This window comes from Bufo gargarizans, chromosome 2 (assembly GCF_014858855.1).
Source record: "Bufo gargarizans isolate SCDJY-AF-19 chromosome 2, ASM1485885v1, whole genome shotgun sequence".
Classification (NCBI taxonomy): Eukaryota; Metazoa; Chordata; class Amphibia; order Anura; family Bufonidae; genus Bufo; species Bufo gargarizans.
In genome coordinates, this window is record NC_058081.1 from 523,793,524 (window position 1) to 523,816,342 (window position 22,819).

Sequence of the window (22,819 nt, forward strand, 5' to 3'; positions counted from 1 at the left end):
CCCCCCATAACAGTGCCATCCACAATTTGTTTTAATATGGCCTTTGAACATAATTTTTCAAGTAAAATCATATAAACCTCTCTGTTTTGTAATTTTGGTGTTTTTTCCCGATTAATCGATTAAATTATCGACAACTAATCGATTATTCAAAAAATCGTTAGCTGCAGCCCTAGTTAACAGCCAAACAAAACTCAAAATCTATTACCCTGATTCCTTCTGAAGTTTACAGAAACACCCCATATGTGCTCAAAAATGATGTATGGGCGCACAGCAAGCTTCAGAGTAGAAGCACCATATGGCTTTAGGAGAGAGGATTTAGCTGGAATGGTAATTGGGAGCTATGTCACATATGAAGACACCCTCTGGTGGCCCTACAGTGGAAACCCCTAAAAAGTGACCCCCTTTTCGGAAACTACACCCCTCAAGGAATTTTTCAAGGTGTGTAGTGAGCACTGGAATTAGGAAACACTTGGCAGTGAAAATTAAAAATTAGTAGTTTTTCAGCAAAAAGTTGCTTTACACCCAGATTTTTCACTTTTCCTAGGGCCTATTGCACACGAACGTGTGCGCTCCTTGGCCGTATTGCGGACCGCATTTGCGGATCCGAAATACACGGGCACCGTTCAGTGTGCATTCCGCATCACAGACGCGGACCCATTCACTTCAATGGGTCCGCAAATCCGAAGATGCGGAATGGAAGAACGGGAGCACTACTAGAGTGCTTCCATGGGGTTTCGTCCCATACGTCCGTTCCGAAAAAAGATAGAACATGTCCTATCTTTTTGCGGAACAGCCGGATTGCGGACCCATTAAAGTGAATGGGTCCGTGATTCGCTGCAGCTGCCCCATGGATGGTGTTCGTGGATTGCAGCCCTCATTTTCCGGTCCGCAGCACGACCACGAGGCGCACACGTTCGTGTGCAGGAGGCCTAAGGGTAACAGGACAAAATGCACCCAATATTGGCTTTAGGAGAGAGGATTTAGCTGGAATGGTAACTGGGAGCTATGTCACATATGAAGACATCCTGAGGTGGCCCTACAGTGGAAACCCCTAAAAAGTGACCCTATTTTGGAAAGTGCACCCCCGTATGAACATTTTAAGGGGTGGAAAGGGTACTTTTCAGCAAACGGGTGTCTCACAGAAGGCAGAAACACTTGTCAAAAGAGTTCAAAGCACTATAAAAAATTACTAGCAGACCCCAATTTTTTACTTTCACGAGTTAAAGGAGAAAATGCACCCCAATATGTGTTCCCCATTTTCTCCCCATTCAGGAAACGCCCCATATGTGCTGTATGGGCACACAGCAGGCAAACAGGAAAATATGGATTTTGCTGGCACACCTGAATTGGCAGACATGGATTTAAGCTGCCATGTCGCATTTAAAATATTCCTGAGGTCCCCAGAAATTAAAAACCCCAAGAAGTGACCCCATTTTGGAAAGTGCACCAGCGTACAAACATTTTAAGGGGGGGAAAGGGCACTTTTGACCTAACAGGTGTTGCACTGAAATGACTATGTAGTGGTTGGTGAAAAGTGGATATGTAAGCTATGTGGACTAAGGCTACATGCACACAACCGTATGTGTTTTGCGGTTATCAAATTGCGGATCCGCCCAAAAAAACGGATGAGATCCATATGACATCTGTTTTTGTTTTGTTTAGTTTTTTTTTGCAGATCCATTGTAACAATGCCTAAAACGGACAAGAATAGGACATGTTCTATTTTTCTTGCATTGTCATTGTAGTGTAGGAATTTCCGAATTGACTCAAATTGCTTCCAGTTATGGTGTTACTGTAAATTGGAGTCTGGTAGAAAATGTCCGAACTCCAATATTGTCTGACGTTTGGCTTCTTTACTACGCCTATATGCAGCACGAGTCCCAAAAACGTCATCATCTCTGCTGCACTTACCTACCTATCTATCTGTATTCTGGAGCTGCCAACAGTATCCGGAATTTGGGACTGATAATCGTCAGGAGGCGGGGACCATACGGGCTCACTCAAGGGGGGGGGGGGGGGGGTGCTGCCTCCACTGCTACCCTGGGGCTCCTAGAGGGTCCCTCAACACCGGATGATGAGGGGGTAGAGGAAAGTGGCATCCTCTTCTCCCTCACTGGCAGACTCTGTATCGGAGGCAAGCATGGTGTATGTCTCTTCAGCTGAGTATACTCGTTGGGACGGACGGCGGGCCATGCGACGCGTGAAATGTGTAAACCTTTATTTAGTGTGAGAGGTGTGTATGTTCTGTTTTCACACGTGAAGGGGCTTGTAATACATTTTAAATACAGAGCAAAGGAGAAAGAATTACAGGTGCAGGATATATATCTAACTACATGAAAAAAAATAGCGACTAGACCTGCCGCTGAATACAGTGGCGGGGCACAGGAGGCGATAGTTCTCTGCCCTGCCGCCACTGTTCTTCTCATCAGCGCAGTGGAGGAGTCTCTCCCTCCCCCCTGTGCTGCTGCTGCCGCCGCCAATAAGGAGAGACAGGAGGAGGAGAGGAAGGGCTGTGGCCACTGCGCCACCAATGAAGATAACTGACCTGTTAATACAAATACAGGAGGCGGGTGCCGGAATCAAATAGCCAGCACCCGACCTCTGACAGGGAGCGGCACCTGAGTGGTTAACTGCAGCGGATCGCAGCTCCCTGTCAAAGAGGTCGGGTGTCGGCTATTTGATTCCGGCACCCGCCTCCTGTATTTGTATTAACAGGTCAGTTATCTTCATTGGTATACTGGTCCCCTCCCCAGTATAATAAACATATAAACATTGGTGGAGCAGTGTGCCCCCCCAACACCCCAGTATAATAAACATTGGTGGCGCAGTGCGCCCCCCCCCAACACCCCAGTATAATAAACATTGGTGGCACAGTGCGCCCCCCCCCAACACCCCAGTATAATAAACATTGGTGGCGCAGTGCGCCCCCCCCCAACACCCCAGTATAATAAACATTGGTGGCGCAGTGCGCCCCCCCCCCAACACCCCAGTATAATAAACATTGGTGGCACTGTACGCCCCCCCAACACCCCAGTATAATAAACATTGATGGCGCAGTGCCAATGAGGGCTAAAAAAATAAATAAATTAACCCCTCCAATTGATCGCGTAGCTGCCGGTCTCCTGTTCTTTCTTTAGGACCTGTGGTGACATCACTGTGCTCATCACATGATCCATCACCATGGTAATGGACCATATGATGAGCTCAGTGACGTCACCACAGGTCCTTTGACAGGTCCTGAAGAAAGGTCACTGAGCTCATCACATGGTCCATTACCATGGACATGAGCACAGTGATGTCACCACAGGTCCTGAAGAAAGAACAGGAGACCGGCAGCTACACGATCAATTGGAAGAGGTGAGTTCATTTTTTATTTTATTTATTTTTTTTGAACCCTCAATTGACCTTCTACTATGCTATTATTTTCCCTTATAACCATGTTATAAGGGAAAATAACACAGTGAATAGATGTTTATCCTAGCAACCATGAGTGAAAATCGCACCGCATCCGCACTTGCTTGCGGATGCTTGCGATTTTCACGCAGCCCCATTAGCTTCTATGTGGCCTGCGTTGCGTGAAAAACGCACAACAGAGAGCATGCTGCGATATTAACGCAACACACAAGTGATGCGTGAAAATCACCGCTCATGTGCACAGCCCCATAGAAGTGAATGGGTACGGATTCAGTGCGGGTGCAATGCATTCATCTCAAGCATTGCACCCGCGCAGAAATCTCGCCCGTGTGAAAGGGCCCTATGGGTGAATAGGACAAGGGTTCCGCCCCCTAAGGGGGCTAATAGTAAGTAAGTAAAAAAAAAAAAAACTAAGGCTACTTTCACACTTGCGGCAGTGTGATCCGGTGGGCAGTTCCGTAATCGGAACTGCCTGCCGGATCCGCCGATCTGGATGTGACTGAAAGCATTTGTGGCATGCGGACAGATGGATCTGTCTTGTATCTTTTTACACATTTTTACCGGTCTGCGCAGACAGGAAGGACGGATCCGGCATTCCGGTATTTTGAATGCCGGATCTGGCACGAATACATTCCTATGGGGAAAAATGCCTGATCCGGCACTCAGGCATGTCTTCAAGTTTTTTCGCCGGAGATAAAACCTAAATGACTGAACTGAAGACATCCTGATGCATCCGGAACTGATTACTCTCCATTCAGAATCCATGGGGATATGCTTGATCAGTTCTTTTCCAGTATAGAGCCCCTAGGACGGAACTCTATGCCGGAAAAGAAAAATGCAAGTGTGAAAGTACCCTAAAATATTAAGTTTAAATCCCCCCTTTCCCAATTTTACATATAAAATATATAAACAAACATATTACATAACGCTGCGTCCGAAAAGTCCAAACTATTAAATTATAAAAAAATATCTCCTATGCGGTGAGCGCCGTAACATAAATAAAAACCATGCTATTCGCCATGTTTTAGTCACCTTATCACCCCAAAAACTGCACCGTTCACCGTGCAGTCCACAAAGGCAAGTTCAAGCTGTATCATGCAGTGAAGAAGCCATATCTCAACACAATCCATAAATGCTGCCGTCTTCTCTGGATCAAAGCTCATTTAAAATGGACTGAGGCAAAATGGAAAACTGTTCTGTGGTCAGATAAATCTAAATTTTAAAATTGTTTTATATAACCTCCGGACGCCGTGGCTGCAGACTCAAGGGGAGAGGGACCATCCAGCTTGTTATACGCACGTTGATGGTATGGAGTTGCATTAGCGCCTATGAGAGCTTACACCTCTGGAAAGGCACCATCCATGCTGAACATGATATCGAGATTTTATACAAACATGACAATAGTCTCTGGCAGGGAAGGCCTTGCATAGTTCAGAAAGACAATGACTAATTGACACGTCACAAGACGATTTATATTTGCATTTATTTAATACGTCCCGTTTTTGGAAACCGTCAAAGTAAGGCCTCATGCACACCGTCATATGTATTTTGCTGTTGGCAAATTGCGGATTCGCGAAATACGGATAACGTCCGTGTCCCATCTGCATTTTTTGCAGACCTGTGGGTCCGTAGTCAGCATGTCGCAAATATAGGACATATTCTGTCTAAATAGAATATGTCCAAAAAAAAAAAAAAAGTATGACGGCATACAGATCGCATCCGTATTTTGCGGACCAGTCAAGTGCATAAGGCCTGCTGCTGTCAGGAAGTGGGAACATTATTGCTTACTTACAGAATCTGATCCGTCTGCATTATATTGTGAAAATAGCCTCAGACGGATCCGTCCAGACTTTCAATGTAAAGTCAATGGGGGACGGATCCGTTTGAAGATTGAGCCATAGTGTGTCATCTTCAAACGGATCCGTCCCCATTGACTTACATTGTAAGTCTGGACGGATCCGCACAGCCAGGCGGACACCCGAACGCTGCAAGCAGCGTTCAGGTGTCCGCCTGCTGAGCGGAGGACAAACGCTGCCAGACTGATGCATTCTGAGCGGATCCGCGTCCACTCAGAATGCATTAGTGCTGGACGGAAGCGTTCGGGTCCGCTTGTGAGCCCCTTCAAACGGAGCTCACAAGCGGACACCCGAACGCTAGTGTGAAAGTAGCCTAATACTGCTCACAGCAGAGATTTTGTTACAATGTATCAGCGTAGGTAAGGGCTTTGAAGCTGATGTCCAGATCTGTATTGCAAACTTGTCAGCTCGGCTGGGCCAGCAAGGGGTTTCAGCCTTCACGTCCCCATTTTCTGTCAGCAAGCAGAGCTCCTGGAAACAATAAAAAAGCATTGCAGAATGTTCTGTTTTTCGGGGATTGATTTGTTGAGACTTGGGAATGTCACAGAGGTTGAGAAATGATGACATTAGCGCACACAGGTCAAAGGTTTGCAGGGCCCTGGATTACAGGACGATATCCGGGGACTTTTGCCCCTCAGAGGTGACTGTTATGTGGCCACGTTTTCACCAAAATAAAATGTGTGTATTACATGCGACCTTGTACCGCGCTACTGCTGCTAAGTGTGAACGTAGCCTTTGCCAGCCAAGTCATCCCCAGTCTGGCTGCTTCCCTCTGGAAACGGCGCCTCTTGTCCATGGGCAGTGTGTGGTATAGCAGCTGCATTAACTTCAATAGGGCTGAGCCGTGCCCAGGCCAGTGATAATAGTCATAATGTCACTGGTCCTGTGGGAAGGCTGCAGCAGTACTGCAACCGGCGCTGCCTTCGCAAACCTGCGGTCAGTGCGGGTCCCGCATGTCGGACCCCCGCTGATCAGATGCCGATGATCTATCCAAAGGATAAATGATCAGTAATCAAAAGGTGTAGCACCCCTTTTAATTACCTATTCTTAGGTTAGGCTATCAATGTCAAATAGGTTGGGGCCCGACTCTGACCCCTATGATCAGTAGTTTGAAGAGGCCCCAAAGTTGTTTGCCAGGCACAGTGACTGGATAGTTTGGCGCCTGTGTGTTGTACTGCCCACTGTCCTATTCAAGTGTAGTACCAGGCACAGCCACTATAGTATGGATGGCACTGTGCGTGGCAAACAACATCAGCACTGCAGTGCTCACCCTGATTGGTGGGCTACCATGATTCGGACCCCCACTGATCAAATACCGATGGCCTGTCCTTCCTTAGGATATGTCGTCAGTGATAAAATCCCGCACAACCAGGCTTCCTGAAAAGGCTCTTTCCTTACCAGTTAACTCAGTTTATGCTTCTCCAGAACTGCCCAATAATCCAGAAGATCCCGTAAATGCCGGATTAGAGGATTTTCACAGTATAAGGAAATTGTTGCTGACGTCTAAGTCTGAGCTGTCAGCGACTCCCTCATCTATCACATACGGTAGTCATCTCTGAGGCTCCATGACTCACCCAGTACAGAACATTATTTCCAGCATGTGTCACTGGTGGGGACGGCAGCCACCCAGCCTGTTATTAGAGGCTTTTATGTAGGACGCATGAGAAGACCTGCAGCAGCCACCATGCTGGACATAAGCTCCTATAATGCAGCGGGCAGGTATAGATGACTCTACAATGTCTGGGGTAAAGATAACTGTTCCCGGAACTGAAATCATGAGAACTGTCCCTGTGCAGACACTGACCAAGTAGGGAATGCTGGGAGATTTCACCTCTGAGGATCAGTAGAGGGTTATATGCCAATAAAAAATGCCAGACCGCATGAAATATAAATATAATTTATTAACTCAATTCATAAATGACAATCCATACATGAAACTAAGTGCAGGAAAAAGGCGACATCCACATCAGGAGACACAACGAGTGACTCAGTAGAGCAGGGATGCTTAACCTGCGGCCCTCCAGCTGTTGTAAAACTACAACTCCCATCATTCACTGCTGTAGGCTGTCCGGGCATGCTGTGAGTTGTAGTTTTGCAACAGCTGGAGGGCCGCAGGTTGGGCATCCTTGCAGTAGAGGGTTAGTAACGTATGTACACAGTGACACCACCAGCAGACTAGTGAGTGCAGCTCTGGAGTATAATACAGGATGTAACTCAGGATCAGTAGAGGATAAGTAATGTATAATGTGATCTTCCATGACTCTCTCTCTCTTGTATACCTCAGGCTTGCTTTGACTGCAGGGCCAAGAACCCGAGCTGGGCCAGCATCACATATGGCGTCTTCTTGTGCATCGACTGCTCAGGGACACACAGATCTCTTGGTGTTCACCTCAGTTTTATCAGGTAGGCACTGACAGAATGCATCTCATTTTAATATGGTATTTCACTTTAAAACGGAGTGTACATCTAGGGCACTGCCACATGGCATAGCTGTGCCGAGGCTGCCTACTTGGCCATATGAACCGTAGTAGGATAAAGTTGGCTAATTAGAACTGCATCATTTATTTAGTCTCTGTTAATGACTGCACAATACCTGCAAAATCACACGGCCATTAACAATGAAGATCAATTCAAACCATGATCAACCCTGACACCAGTCTATTTACCAAGTAAGATTTCACATGCCTGGTCTGACATGACTGATAAGTTGCACCCCCGATGGTCATACCTGCTCATGTGTGAATGGATCTGCAGGTGAGGCTGGGTAATTCAGTCCCTGGGTATTGAGTCCTGATTTTCCTGCTCATCTAGTCTGTCTGATGGGTCCCGGTTAGATGCTGTCTTGCTATTCTTTTATGCCCCGGGTGAGTTGATTTGGTGAGTGCAGGTTATTTTCTACCAGAGGAGCCATTTGAAGGGAATCTGTCACCAGGATTTTGTGTATAGAGCTGAGGACATGGGCTGCTACATGGCTGCTAGCACATCCGCAATATCCAGTCCCCATAGCTCTGTGTGCTTTTATTGTGTAAAAAAAAAAGATTTATTTATATATATATATATATATATATATATATATATATATATATATATATATATATATATATATTTTCTACTAACGTTTCCGGAACCCAGCCACGCCCACTGTGAAGGAGCCCAGCACTGCCCCGCATCCTCTGAATCTCCTCCTTGCTCCCCGACATCACAAAGCTAGAGCGCCGTAATCTCGCGATGTGTCAACTTGCACAGTGTCAGCATATTGTTCCTTCCCTGTGCGGACATCAGTCAGGGAACGGACTGCGCATGCGCTAGCTTTGTGACATCGGGGAGCAAGGATGAGATTCAGAGGATGCGGGGCGGTGCTGGGCTCCTTCACAGTGGGCGGTGCTGGGCTCCTTCACAGTGGGCACGGCTAGGCTCAGAGTCGGAGAATGCTGGATTCATCTCTCAAGCATGGAGGAGACAGGACTTATCTAAGGTTCATTTACATATCTATAAAATGTTTTTTTTTACACAATAAAAGCACACAGAGCTATGGGGACTGGATATTGCGGATGTGCTAGCGGCCATCTAGCAACCCATGTCCTCAGCTCTATACCCAAAATCTTGGTGACAGGTTCCCTTTAAAGGAATAGTTCTGAATCATAATTAAGGAGTTAAATATTTGACAAATCAACTACGGATAGGTTTCGTAAATTCCAGTTTAAAAGGATTTTGCTGTATTTTTTTCTAATCCAGGACATCTGATAAGACGGCATCTATCAGGTTTCCATAAAGCCAGATTAAAGGATTTCACTGGGGGGGGGGGGGGGTTCTATAATTAAAAGCAGTCCATTTATTAATAAAGAGAAATAACCCAAACATCCTGGTAAATGTTCATGTGATTAAGTGGTATCAGATATTCTGGGTTATTGGAAGGTCCAAAGACATTTATAAAGCTTATTTGTATGAACATGAAATGTTCTAGTTCTCTGCTCCCACATTACAGGTCTGAATTATGTTCTGAATGACGGATTTTCTCTTTTTTTCTTCTTTTTTTGAAGATCGACTGAACTGGATTCCAACTGGTCGTGGTTCCAGTTGCGGTGTATGCAGGTTGGAGGAAATGCAAATGCAGTGAGTCTCACGTTTTGTAATGCTACAGTAACAGGAGCCCCACCTTCCTAATAGACCATCTGATATCTCTGAGGGAGCTGTGCTAGGACCCCCTGTATGATGTGTGCCTTAAATAGGGCAGAAAGAAAATGGTCTTCCTGTGAGCTTGTTTAACTCCTTTTACATGGAGTAATCATCATTACTGTGACTGAATGATCATTAAAGGGGTGTGGCATTTATGATGTGGAGAAGGTTAAAGGGGTTGTCCGGGTTCAGAGCTGAACCTGGACATACCCATAATTTCACCTAGGCAGCCCCCCTGATGTTGGCATCGGAGTGCGCTGGATTGCGCAGGGCACGGGCTCTTTTGCTTCCGCCCGGCAGTTTGTTCGGTGACATCTCCGGCTCTGATGGGCGGGCTTTAGCGCTGCTGTAGCAGTTTTATTGGCTAGGGCAGGGCTAAAGCCCACCCATCAGTGCTAGTGATGTCACTGGGCTTCCTGGCAGCCCCAATGGAGAGCCTGGAAGTTCTGAAAATGCTTTTGCCCTGCGCGATTTAGTGCAGGTCAAAGGAGAGCATCGGAGCATGAACTGCTCTGATGCTCAAGTCAAGGGGGCCGTCAGGGTGAAAATGGAGGCATGTCCGAGTTCAGCTCTGAACCCAGATAACCCCTTTAATACAAGGAACTTCCTAATGTATTGTGATTGTCCATATTGCCTCCTTTGCTGGCTGGATTCATTTTTCCATCACATTATACACTTCTCGTTTCCATGGTTACAACCACCCTGCAAATCCAGTAGTGGTGGACGTGCTTACACACTATAGTCTGCTTTTTGCTATAGTGTGGAAGCACCGCCACCACTGATGGATTGCAGGGTGGTCGTTACCATGGAAACAAGCAGTGTATAATGTGATGGAAAAACAATGTAATTAGACAACAAATGAATGTTTGCTCGTTAGCTGGTTGATGGGTGGGCATGTGTTACACGGGGCAGTGATTGAGAACGAATGTTCATATGACCATTGATCATCGCCAGACTCATGCCATATAACACTTAACAATTTCCTCCATCGATCCCAGCATTAGAACATCTGCTGTAGGTGAGGCCAAATACCTCTATACCCACGCTCACATGTTATGGAGGTTTCAGCATTGTATACATTATGGTCAGGTTGTGGCATGTGACTGCCATTTTGAGGGCACCGAGCTGCGTGGTCGTATGCCCCACTTGCCAGTAACGTGATTGTGTGTTTCCTTTTTGCAGACGATATTCTTTCGACAACATGGCTGTACCACAAATGATACAAACGCCAAATACAACAGCCGTGCCTCAAATCTGTATAGAGAAAAGATTAAGACCCTGGCAACACAGGCGACAAGGAAGCATGGCACTGATGTAAGTATACAATATAAGACCCCGGTTATTATCCTTGTCTGCTACCAGAGGGCAGTGCAAACACTCGCTCCACGAAGATAATTACGTTTCCCCTTTTGGCAAAATTGTTTCTTTGTTTTTTTTAAAAAAATTTCCCCATCTGACTTGCTGTAAGGTGGACGCAATCGGGGGAGGGGGCTGTAGCCAAGAGTTCTAGAGAATATTACCTTGCCGTAGGTTTTACATAAATACAGTATAAGGATCAAAGGCTATGGAAACCCTTTAGAACCATTGAATTATTGATTTAGATTTATTTTGGGCAAGAAACATTTCTGTAGTAGGTTTTTATAAAAAAATTAGCAGCTTGTCGCTTCTGCAGCTCCACAAGTACATAGCAGTTACTGGTGCTGATCTGTGGTAAATCTGCCCATCTTGACGGCTCCGTCCCTGTGCGATCTCTGCTGAATGATCTTCTAAGGGTGCTTTCACACTGGCGGTTTTCTTTTCCGGCACTGAGTTCCGTCACAGGTGCTCTATACTGGAAAATAACTGATCAGTTTTATCCTAATGCATTCTGAATGGAGAGTAATCCGTTCAGGATGTCTTCTGTTCAGTCTTTTTGACTGTTCAGGACGAAGATAATACCGCAGCATGCTGCAGTTTTATCTCCGGCCCAAAAAACTGAACACTTGCCTGAATGTCGAATCCAGCATTTTTTTCCATAGGAATGTATTAGTGCCGGATACGGCATTCGGAATTCCGGATCCGTCCCCAGAACGAAAAAAATAAAAAAAAGAAATGCCGGATCCATTATTCCAGATGACCCGGGAAAGACGGATCCGGTATTGCAATGCATCAGTCTTACTAATGCCATCAGTTGGAACTTGGCATACATTTTGCCGGCAGTTCCGGCGAGAGAACTGCTTGCCGGATCACTCTGCCGCAAGTGTGAAAGTAGCCTTAGGCCTAGTTCACACGAACGTTTTTTTGTGTTCCGTATACGGTCCGTATACGGAACCATTCATTTCAATGGTTCCGCAAAAAAAACGGAATGTGTTCCGTATGCATTCCGTTTCCGTTTTTCCGTTCCGTTGAAAGATAGAGCTTGTCCTATATTTGCCCGTAAATCACGGGTCGTGGCTCCATTCAAGTCAATGGGTCCGCAAAAAAAACGGAACACATACGGAAATGCATCCGTATGTCTTCCGTTTCCGTTCCGTTTTTTCTGAATCATCTATTGAAAATGTTATGCCCAGCCCAATTTTTTCTATGTAATTACTGTATACTGTATATGCCATACGGAAAAACGGAAAGGAAACGGAAACACAACGGAACTTAAAAACGGAACAACGGATCCGTGAAAAACGGACCGCAAAAAACAATAAAAGCCATACGGTCGTGTGAACTAGGCCTTAAGCTGAGTTGAACCAGGCCTTCAGGCCTGAGCATTTATCTTTTTGTGTTGTTTTTTTTTTTTTTTTTCCTTCTTTTTATGAACTCATTCTAAGAGCTACAGTGTTTGTTTTTTCAAATTTTTTTTATCAACATATATATATTTTTTCTAGTGAAAGAATGTTTTGATTTCATTTTCTGGCAGTGTATCTTTTATTCTATTAAAAATGTCATTGCACTTAAATAAATATCACTTGAGACTTCTGTGATCCCCAGCATGGATGAAGCAGGAGTGTGCATGTTAGCCCACCACTTAAGAGGGGTTAATAGAGCACAGTCTACTTCAGCTCCTTAGAAGTCAATGGAGCAGTGGACCTAAGTGCACACTACTGTTCAGAGAGGGGATTCAGGGACCCCTTGTTTTCTGGATTGTGGGATCAGACCTCCCCTCTCCCATTTTTCTGGGATAACCCCTTTAATTTTTTTGTTCCCTTTGGCGACTATAAGCTGTGATCCATACTTACATAGTGCTTAGTAATCCAAATCAGTATTGCTCGTCAGTGTAAAGCTATGTCCACATGAGATGGATACACTGCAGATTTGGGTGCGGTAAATCCACAGCCCGATACCAGCAAAGTGTATGGGAAATCTGCAGTGTGAATTAAAATCCGCAGTATGTCCGTTTATGCTGCGTATTTCCACCGGTTTCCCTCGCAAACATTGATTTCGTCTACCTCTGACCTGTCCCTCAGTCTTGTGACTGTATCAGGGATCCAATAGTAGTTTCTTTATTGTTTTGGGGCTAATTTATCATATATTTTCACCAGTTTTCTGTGTGTTTGTGACTTTTTCAACACCACTTGTGTAAAAAAAAAAAAAATGCGCAAGTGGTGTTTCTCTGCCGCCACTGAAAAGTGGTGTGTTGAGGGCAGGACCAGCAACCCTGCAACATTTATCTTCTTTTACACCAGTTTTTTGGCATAGTACACAACCGAAATCCACGTAGATTTCAGTTCAGGCGCACAATTTGCAGAAAACTGTGCCTGATTTACGATAAGGCATACAACTTGTCATAAATTAGGCACAGCCACTGATAACGTGGGGTTATCATGCATTGCACCGACATATGCCGCCGGTATATGATAAATCAGGCCCTTTGTGTTTTTGAATTGTTTTGAACCTTTGTGTTGTCCCCTTTTTGTATTTGATAAAGATTGACTATTTTTGTATCCTGGAGGTGCACCGCCTAATTTTGTCTGGTTGGATTCGCCTATTAAATTCTTCATCTGACATTTTGTCTTTTATTAATGTCAGCTCTGGATCGACACCTGCGGAGCTCCGCCACCACTTTCACCCAAGGAGAAGGAAGAAGACTTCTTTGCGTCTCATGTCGAGGTACTGCTCGGCAAGAAAAGTACAGATTCTCATGACTGACTTTGTATCAAATCCGTAACAAATCAGGCGGCAAAATCTTCATGAGTTATGCGCAGATGTTTCATGGATTTTGCTGTGGATTTGCAGTAGATTTCAGCCTATGCATTGCAAAGGGTAAAATCTATGGTTCTCTCCATTGACTTCTATGAGAATTTCAAGAACAGACAAGTGCAGTTGCTTGGCTGTCATCGAAACTCCCATAGAAGTGTCCACCTCTCCATGCACTGCAACTGGCAAATGCGGCCCCATTCTCGATAGATGCGGGTCCCAGGGGTGGAATCCACATCCACCAGAAACTTATGGCATATCCTGTGGACATGTACAGATGAGGATTACCAGTTAAAATCTGTTATGCTACTTTATTACACTATGGGACACATTTATTAAGACCAGCATTTTCTACGGCGGTCTTAATAACCCCTTATCTGGCGGTGGATTCGCCGCAGTTACTTAGTCGCAGGCCTCTCCATAACTTCAGTTCTAAATGTAAGACGCCTTCCTAGCTGTCCTACGTGTAGACCTTTTTCTATGCCTGAAACAGGCGGGGAGAAGTCGCAGATAAATTAGGCGACTTCTGTTTGATAAATGACCCCCTATGTCCATACACAAGTACTTACGGTAGCATCTGATAATGGGAGAGTGCCAACATATGCCTGGCCTTTCCTGATAGTCCAGCGTGCAAATATTTGTGTCGTGCTGGATTATCAGGATTTCTGGTCCACAAAATGTCACATTAAAAGACTTCTCACTGTTCTTACAGCAGAAAACTAGTAATTCTTCTCCATTCTCTTAAAAGGTCAGTAATACAGACTGGGATGATCGTCAGAATCAAGATGAATCCGTAACCCTAGGCACACCACAGCCTATCCCTGACAGCAAAGAAGGTAAAAGGCAATCATTGCACCTAGTTTTCTCATCATGTAAATGCCAATGACCTGTTCCGCAATGTATTGTGATTTAAATCAGTCCCTATACCTGCAGGAAGTACTCCTCCGCAGAATAAAGGTCGTTTAAAGGGGTTGGAAATTTGTCATATCCACGGGATGTGTCTCAAGGGGTTTTCTGCTTATGGCGATTTCTTAGCAATTGCTGCAGCCTGAAACAGAAGATTCATATTTTGCTGCTTCTGTCCTCTGCTCTGCCTCCGCTGTCTCCATCTTCTGGCCCCTGCACTGTTTTCTTTTGGCAGAGCATGGTCCCATGCACTGCTCCAGCCAATGGCTGGCTTCAGCTGTAATGTGCTGCAAGTGACCAAAACAGTGCAGGGACCAGAGGATGGAGGTAGCACGAAGGACCGCAGCAGCGTGGAGCAGTTTATTATGAATCTTCTGTTTCAGGGGGCAGGCACTTGCTAAAAAATGTTTATCAGAAAACCTTTTTTAAGGCTAAATGCACACGATCAGGATTGCGCGCGGATTTGCGGAAAATCCGCACTATAGGTCATGTTCGTTTTATTCTATGAGAATTTGAAATTCTTAGTGCACACGATGCAGATTTTTTTCCTTGCGGATTTTGACCTGCGGATTTTAAAATCCGCAGCATGTCAATTTATTTTATTTTTCCTGATTTTCTTCACTCACTTAGAAAAATCCGCATGCAAATCTGCACCTTCACACGAGCGGATGCCGTGCATGACATCTGCTGCGTGAATGACAGCCCCGATGCAGACAGCAGAAGCACGGAGCATTAACATGATTGATAATGCTCCGTGCCTCTCTGTGATCTTTTTACTACGAAATCACAGTAAGATAAAGTTGTCTGTGATTTCGTAGTAAAGAGGTCACAGAGAGGCACGGAGCATTATCAGTCATGTTAATGCTCCGTGCCTCTGCTGTCCGCATCGGGTCTTGGCTGTCATTCACGGAGCGGATGTCACGCACGGCAGCCGCTCGTGTGAAACAGCCCTAAATGTCCAGTCGACATGGGTCCCACTCCTGTCTCAAGAACAGGGCCCCGTTGTGCACCGCCAGAAATGGAGTGGTGGCCGCAGATACGCAGCTCTTTCCATTCACTGCTATAGGAATTCTGAACCATAGCCATGTAAATGATTTACTGTGTGAGGGCTCATGCACATGATAATGGCCTATTTTGCGGTCCACAAATTGCGGATCTGTGAAACCTGGATACTGGCCGTGTGCATTCCACATTTTGTGGAATGTAATGACCTGGCTTCTAAAGAATAGTCCTATCCTTGTTGGTAAAACGGACAAGTATAGGACATGTTCTGTGTTTTTTTTGTTTGTTTTGTTTTTTTGCAGATGCTGTGGAACAGACATACGGATGCAAACAGCTCACGGAGTGCTGTTCGCATCTTTTGCTGCCCTGTTGAAGGGAATCGGTACGCATCCGAACCGCAAAAAATGCAGATCGGATGCAGACAAAAATCGTGTGCATGAGCCCTTAGTTTGTGATCATCTGACATACATTTGTGTTGATAGACCCGTTTATTGTGTGTTCAGTTTCAGGTGAACCAGAAGCTGGGCCAAGTGTCGACATTCTCAGCATGTCCCCCAAGGCGGCACTAGGTAACCCTGTTGTCATCCTCACTTTCAGTGTCATGTTCAAAGGGGAAATCCAGTCAGTACGATCTTCTGCCAGGTCACAGATAAAGGAGAGACTATGGCATTGGTGATGTCCATGATCTCGGGCCACCACTGGGCTCTGTAAAGGGATCAGTCCCTTTGGGTACTGCTAAGAGATTGCTCTAACTGTCATTACCATGAACGGTAAAGGAGTGAGATTAATTTTTACCGTGGGCGTCCTACCCATTGGAAATGATAACATTGCACTGTGTGAAGCATGCCGCAGCAGATTATTCCAAAACATCAAGTAAAAGAAAGGGGGTTTTCTGGTCCGTTTATACTGATGACTGATTCTCAGGATGGGCATCAATATATGATTGATTTATCATCTAACCACAGGAGAGGTAATAATATTAGATTGCGCTGGGAATGAGGGATCCCCATGTTCATGTCAGTCCACCGCTCCATTGACTTCTGGAGGGTTGACGCAGACAGCACTTAGAGCCCATAGACATAGAGCGTTTAGGGGCATGAGATCAGGGACTACATAGAGGCTTTCATTCAGGAAATCGTGGCCGTTTTCCCTCCTCTATCTATGACCTGATCAGGGCATCATTTCCATTGGATTTTCCTTTAAATGCCAGAAAAACAACTCTTAAAGGGAACCTGTCACCTGGATTTTGTGTATAGAGCCGAGGACATGGGTTGCTAGATGGCCGCTAGCACATCCGCAATATCCAGTCCCCATAGCTCTGCGTGCTTTTATTGTGTAAAAAAACAAAACGATTTTATCCATATGCAAATTAACCTGAGATGAGTCCTGTCCCTGAGATGAGTCACGTACGTCGTACAGGACTCCTCTCAGGTTAATTTCCATATGTATCAAATCCTTTTTTTTTTTTTTTTCTTTCTTTTTTTTTTTTGCATAATAAAAGCACACAGAGCTATGGGGACTGGGTATTGCGGATGTGCTAGCGGCCATCTAGCAACCCATGTCCTCAGCTCTATACACAAAATCCCGGTGACAGGTTCCCTTTAAAGGGGACAATATGGTGGCTGTAGAGGTGGTCCCGGTCTATGAGCCTATGTCGCCCCCTTGTGGAGTTGGCTGGACTTTGTGGTTGTGGCTAGTGTAGTGCCCATATAAACATGTCTTGTCTGTCTTTTTTTATCTTCCATGTTGCAGCTGATTCAGGGACTTTAGGGTCTGCAGGAAGCGCTGCACCTGCCACAGGTGACTCTCCTCTTGTTACCAGCAGCTTCAGCCTCTTTCTGGTGATGTGTGCTCCCCTCCCCCGCACCTCCATGTAATCCTCCACAGCCAAATCAGCACATAACTATCCCACCTAATGAGCCTCTTATAGGGACACAAACATTCAGGGGGAGATGTATCAAACTGGTGTAAAGGAAAACCGGCTTAGTTGTCCATGGCTACCAATGAGATTTCACCTTTCATTATACAAAGGAGCTCTGAAAAATGAAATGTGGAATCTGATTGGTTGCTCTGGGCATCTAAGCCAGTTCTACTTTACACCAGTTTTGAGAATTCTACTCCATAGAATTTTACTCTTGGACCACTTTCACATGGTCATTGGGGGTCATTCACTAGGATCCTTATTTTTAGGTGGTCTATTAGGTACCTTCTGCCTGAAGATGCGCCTAATTTATGATGATGGTGTGTGTGTGTGCCCTGTCGTAAATTAGGAGCATCTTTGGCAGTCTTTGTACCTGCTGGAATATATATGATAGCCATAGATTTTCAGCAATTTCTACAATTTTTTTTCCTAGCATAACATTATTTTTCCCCGGTCTGGCGCCGTGCACGCCCCCGCCACCCCTGCAACGCTTTTTTTGTGTGTCAGATGCAGCATAAAAAAAGTCCCCAAAAAGGGGCGTGCAACAATTTTACGCCAAAAAAAAATGACCCTCAGTATTTTGTGTTTGTAAGTAAAAACCAGGAGGGAGTGGGTCAAGAAAATGGAAGAGGTACATGTCTTTTCTTTACATTTTTTTCTCTGAAGGTTCCACTTCTGGTTTTTGAGTTGCACAACAACACTGACTGGGGGAGATGTATCAAAGCTGGTTTAAAGGAAAACTGACTTAGTTGCCCATAGCAACCAATCAGATTCCACCTTTCATTTTACAAAGGAGCTCTAAAAAATGAAAGGTAGAATCTGATTGGTTGCTTTGGACAACTAAGCCAATTTTTCCTTACACCAGTTTTGATAAATCTCCTCCTCTGTGTGAAAGTGGCCCGAGACATATTCCAATACTATCCATTCATAATGTCGTGGTCCTTTACACGGGCACAAATCACTATTCAAATGGAGTTCAGGCTAGACTGATGTCTTTCCATCACTTGATTGACACAACAGTGAAATTCCTTTAATCCAGCATCTGATAAACTGAAAATATGATAATTTAAGCTGCCGTTCTCCCTGAGGGGTACTCCCCTGTTCAAGTGAGTTTTTTCGCCTTTTCAATGACTGACAATCTGACACCTACCAGGACCTACTGATGCGAGAGTTTAGGAATTTTACAGAATGTTTTTCTAGGGGTGCTGCTCTTGTGCACATAGAAGGGGGAAAGACTTCTATTGTCTTGTGTGGGGGTCACAATGGTGGTGGTCCAGCGGTGGGGGTCTCCCTCTACTGATGGGAATACCTGTGATGGACAGGCGTTTCTATGTAGAGATGAAATTCATTGAGACGGGTTCCAATCTTGAATGATTATTAGCCCCAGTATTCATCAAGGAGAGGGGCTAATTACTCTTGGGGTCCATTCACACGTCCGTGGCGTATTGCGGATCTTCAATACACCAGGCCGCACATGGCCGGCAGCTGCGGACAAGAATAGGACATGCTCTAATTTCTTGCGGCGCTGCGGACCGGAAGTTCAGGGCCGCGCTCCGGAAATGCGGATGCGGAGAGCACATAGTGTGCTCTCCGCATCCATTCGGTCCCCATAGAGAATGAATAGGTCCGCACCCGTTCCGCACAATTGCAGAGCAGATGCGGACCACATTTGCAAACGTGTGAATGGAGCCTTAAATCTCAGATCCGCAAAACATGTATACGGGCCAAGTGCGTACTCTTGAAGAAATATTCTATTCTTCTCCGCAAAACTGACAATAGGACATGTTCTATTTTTGTTCGGGGCCACGGAACAGACATACAGATGCTGACATCTGGATACGGACAAAACCTACGGCCGTGTGCGTGAGCCCTAAATATTGGCCAACCCTGATGACCATTGTGTGTGTGTGTACAGTGCTCTCCAAACTCTTGATGAGGTAGACCAGGGGTGCACAACCTGCGGCCCGGGGGCCACATGCGGCCCTTGATACCTTTCTGTGCGGCCCCCAACCATCTGGTAACAGACATGTATGCCTATGTCTTGTGGCTGCTCACATGTATTTTTCATGTATTTCTCCCATTAGATGGGAGTCCTGGAAGTGTAACTAGACACAAATGGTATATAATGTGTGTTCAATATGCCATAAGTACAATATTTCAGTTGTTAATACACCTTTAAATTTAAATTTCGGCCCTCGTCATTGGTTCAGTCTGGCAATGTGGCCCCCAACCAGGAAACGTTGTGTACCCCTGAGGTAGACACATCTGGCGCACAGCTCTGTTCTGTCCTGATGGTTTGTTACAATGTATCTGTGCTGGTAACGTGTATCAGCATTGCCAACCTGAGTTTTAGTTTTAGTTTTTTACTGACAACAAACAGTTTTTAGGGCCACATTACTGCATTCTACCCTATTTGCACTACATACCGGTGCCCAAGACAGATAACGGGGTCCATAAAATGTATCTTTCGCAGCATGGGAAAATGAGCAACCAAATGCATGTGCCATAGGGCAACGCATGCAGTATGCATTTTACTTTCTGAACGACGTATGCAGTTGTTTGTTGTGGTGTCAGGGCATTGTTTGGGGATTTTCCTGACATCTGCCAAAAATTAAGTGCAATTTTGATGTGGAGAGAGAGCTGTGGACAGCAAAAAACAGATCCAAGTAAAGTAAATGATAGTAATAGCCATGACTGGACTTTGATAGTTTTGCTGTCTAGTTCTACCGTGCCCCATGTGTTGTGTTTTTTTTTGTTTTTTTTTTTGTTTTTTTTTCCAGTATTGGAGCTCCAGGTTGCAGATAGATGAAATGCAAGATACATCCACATATACCATTTATATCACGATTTTTACATGATTTTCAGAATTTCTGGTTTTGACACGATTATAATGAAAGTTGTGGTAAAAATGTTGATTCTGAAAATCACAGCAAACAAATGTGAAAAGCTGTAGGCAGCTTATGCCCAGCTGCCAGTAGTGGAGCGGGTTCAGTGCAGCAGACAGAGCGGTGCATAACACTGGCTGGACCCTGGCAGACTTGCTGGGCACATTTACAAAGTGGCGCAAGTCCCATTTTCGGTCTGGCCGTGCATCACAATTTTGGCGCAACGGCTAGTTTTGCACCTTGTATTCCAGTTGGACATGAGAGGGGTGGGATTAGGGCGTCTCAGGGTTCACGTGCTTTTCATTTTTAGACACACGTCTGATTGGTTGCTATGGGCAACTAAGCCAGTTTTCCTTTACACCAGTTTTGATAAATCTCCCCCTGACCCTTTTTGCCTGGAAACGCTTTTTGTCAGTAACACTGCAGTTTGGGGGTAATTCAGGGGTTTTTCAGCCATCTGCATTGCAGTACATCAGCCAATAAAGTCAGGGGATCCGTAATCTCAGGCCCTACAGAAGTTAGGAGCCTTAGACGTGGTTACTATGGAAAACTGCTTAAAGAGGACCTTTCACTAGTTTAAAAACTAAAAACTAACTCTATCTGTGGGCAGAGCGGCGCCCAGGGGTCCCCCTGCACTTACTAGTATGCCTGGGCGCCGCTCTGTTCGCCCAGTATAGGCTCCGGTGTCTGCAGCTCCCTCTGTTGTACTGGGCGGAGTTTTTGTATTAGGGTTGTCCCTTGCTGCAGCGCTGGCCAATCGTAGCGCACAGCTCATAGCCTGGGCGCCCAGACATACTAGTAAGTGCAGGGGGACCCCTGGGCGCCGTTCTGCCCACAGATAGAGTTAGTTTTTAGTATTTAAACTAGTGAAAGGTCCTCTTTAAACTGGCTTTGTGGCTATGCTTTAGTGCATTTCTTTTTGTCACCAGCAGGTGTCACTTCTATACACCATTTATATTCAAATTGTGAAGGAAAGGGGCACACGAGCAACAAGGATAATAGGAAAAATGGCTGTAAGAGACATTGTGGTATCAAGTTAAGCTTTGGCTATAAGAGACATTATAGTATCAGGGACAGCTTTGGATTTAAGGCTACTTTCACACTAGCGGCACGGACCTCCGGCAGGCTGTTCTGTCGGGTGAACAGCCTGTCGGATCTGTCCTGCCGCTAGTGACTGTGTGCCCCTGGACTGCCGCTCCATCCCCTTGACTATAATGGGGGCGGGGGTGGAGTTCCGGCGGAGGCACAGCAGCGCATGGCGAGAGGTTGCCGGAAAAAAACTAGGACATGTCTGACATTTATTCTGGCAGCCTCTTGCCGTGCCTCCGTCGGAACTCCGCACCGCCCCCATTATAGTCAATGGGGACTGAGTGGCAGTCCGGGGGCACACTGTCACTAGCAGCAGGACGGATCCGACAGGCTGTTCACCCGACGGAACAACCTGCCGGAGGTCCGTGCCGCTAGTGTGCAAAATAGCCTAAGCGACATTGTGGTATCAGGGACAGCTTTGGCTATAAGAGACATTGTAGTATCAGGGAGAGCTTTGGCTATAAGAGACATTGTAGTATCAGGGAGAGCTTTGGCTATAAGAGACCTTGTCGTATCAGGTCCAGCTTTGGATATAAGAGACATTGTGGTATCAGGTCCAGCTTTGGATATAAGAAACATTGTGGTATCAGGTCCAGCTTTGGATATAAGAAACATTGTGGTATCTGGTCCAGCTTTGGATATAAGACATTGTGGTATCAGGGACAGCTTTGGCTATAAGAGACATTGTGGCATCAGGTCCAGCTTTGGATATAGGAGACATTGTGGTATCAGGTTCTGCTTTGGATATAAGAGACATTGTGGTATCAGGGACAGCTTTGGCTATAAGAGACATTGTGGTATCAGGTTCTGCTTTGGATATAGGAGACATTGTGGCATCAGGTCCAGCTTTGGATATAGGAGACATTGTGGCATCAGGTCCAGCTTTGGCTATAAGAGACATTGTTGGCATCAGGTCCAGTTTGGGCTATAAGAGACATTGTGGCATCAGGTCCAGCTTTGGATATAGGAGACATTGTGGTATCAGGTTCTGCTTTGGATATAAGAGACATTGTGGTATCATGTCCTGCTTTGGATATAGGAGACATTGTGGTATCAGGGACAGCTTTGGCTATAAGAGACATTGTGGTATCAGGTCCAGCTTTGGATATAGGAGACATTGTGGCATCAGGTCCAGCTTTGGATATAGGAGACATGTGGCATCAGGTCCAGCTTTGGATATAGGAGACATTGTGGTATCAGGTTCTGCTTTGGATATAAGAGACATTGTGGTATCATGTCCTGCTTTGGATATAAGAGACATTGTGGTATCAGGTCCAGCTTTGGCTATAAGAGACATTGTGGCATCAGGTCCAGCTTTGGCTATAAGAGACATTGTGGCATCAGGTCCAGCTTTAAACAACCTGCACATCTCTTTTGTGGAACACGTAACATACTCTCGGCTG

The 22,819-nt window shown here is 45.5% G+C and overlaps 1 protein-coding gene across 2 annotated transcripts in view; it reads left to right on the top strand.

Annotated features, from left to right (window-relative positions):
- The window catches only part of ARFGAP3 (ADP ribosylation factor GTPase activating protein 3), a 94,733-nt gene that overhangs the window by 30,246 nt on the left and 41,668 nt on the right, over positions 1-22,819 (top strand). Inside the window, exons 2-8 of one of the 2 annotated variants that reach the window (XM_044281418.1) lie at positions 7,555-7,673; positions 9,311-9,383; positions 10,629-10,760; positions 13,446-13,526; positions 14,362-14,449; positions 16,025-16,090; positions 17,274-17,321. In XM_044281418.1, coding sequence (XP_044137353.1) covers positions 7,555-7,673; positions 9,311-9,383; positions 10,629-10,760; positions 13,446-13,526; positions 14,362-14,449; positions 16,025-16,090; positions 17,274-17,321 — 607 coding nt within the window. The remainder of the gene's footprint in view (positions 1-7,554; positions 7,674-9,310; positions 9,384-10,628; positions 10,761-13,445; positions 13,527-14,361; positions 14,450-16,024; positions 16,091-17,273; positions 17,322-22,819) is intronic. The other variant, XM_044281420.1, reaches the window with a different exon arrangement.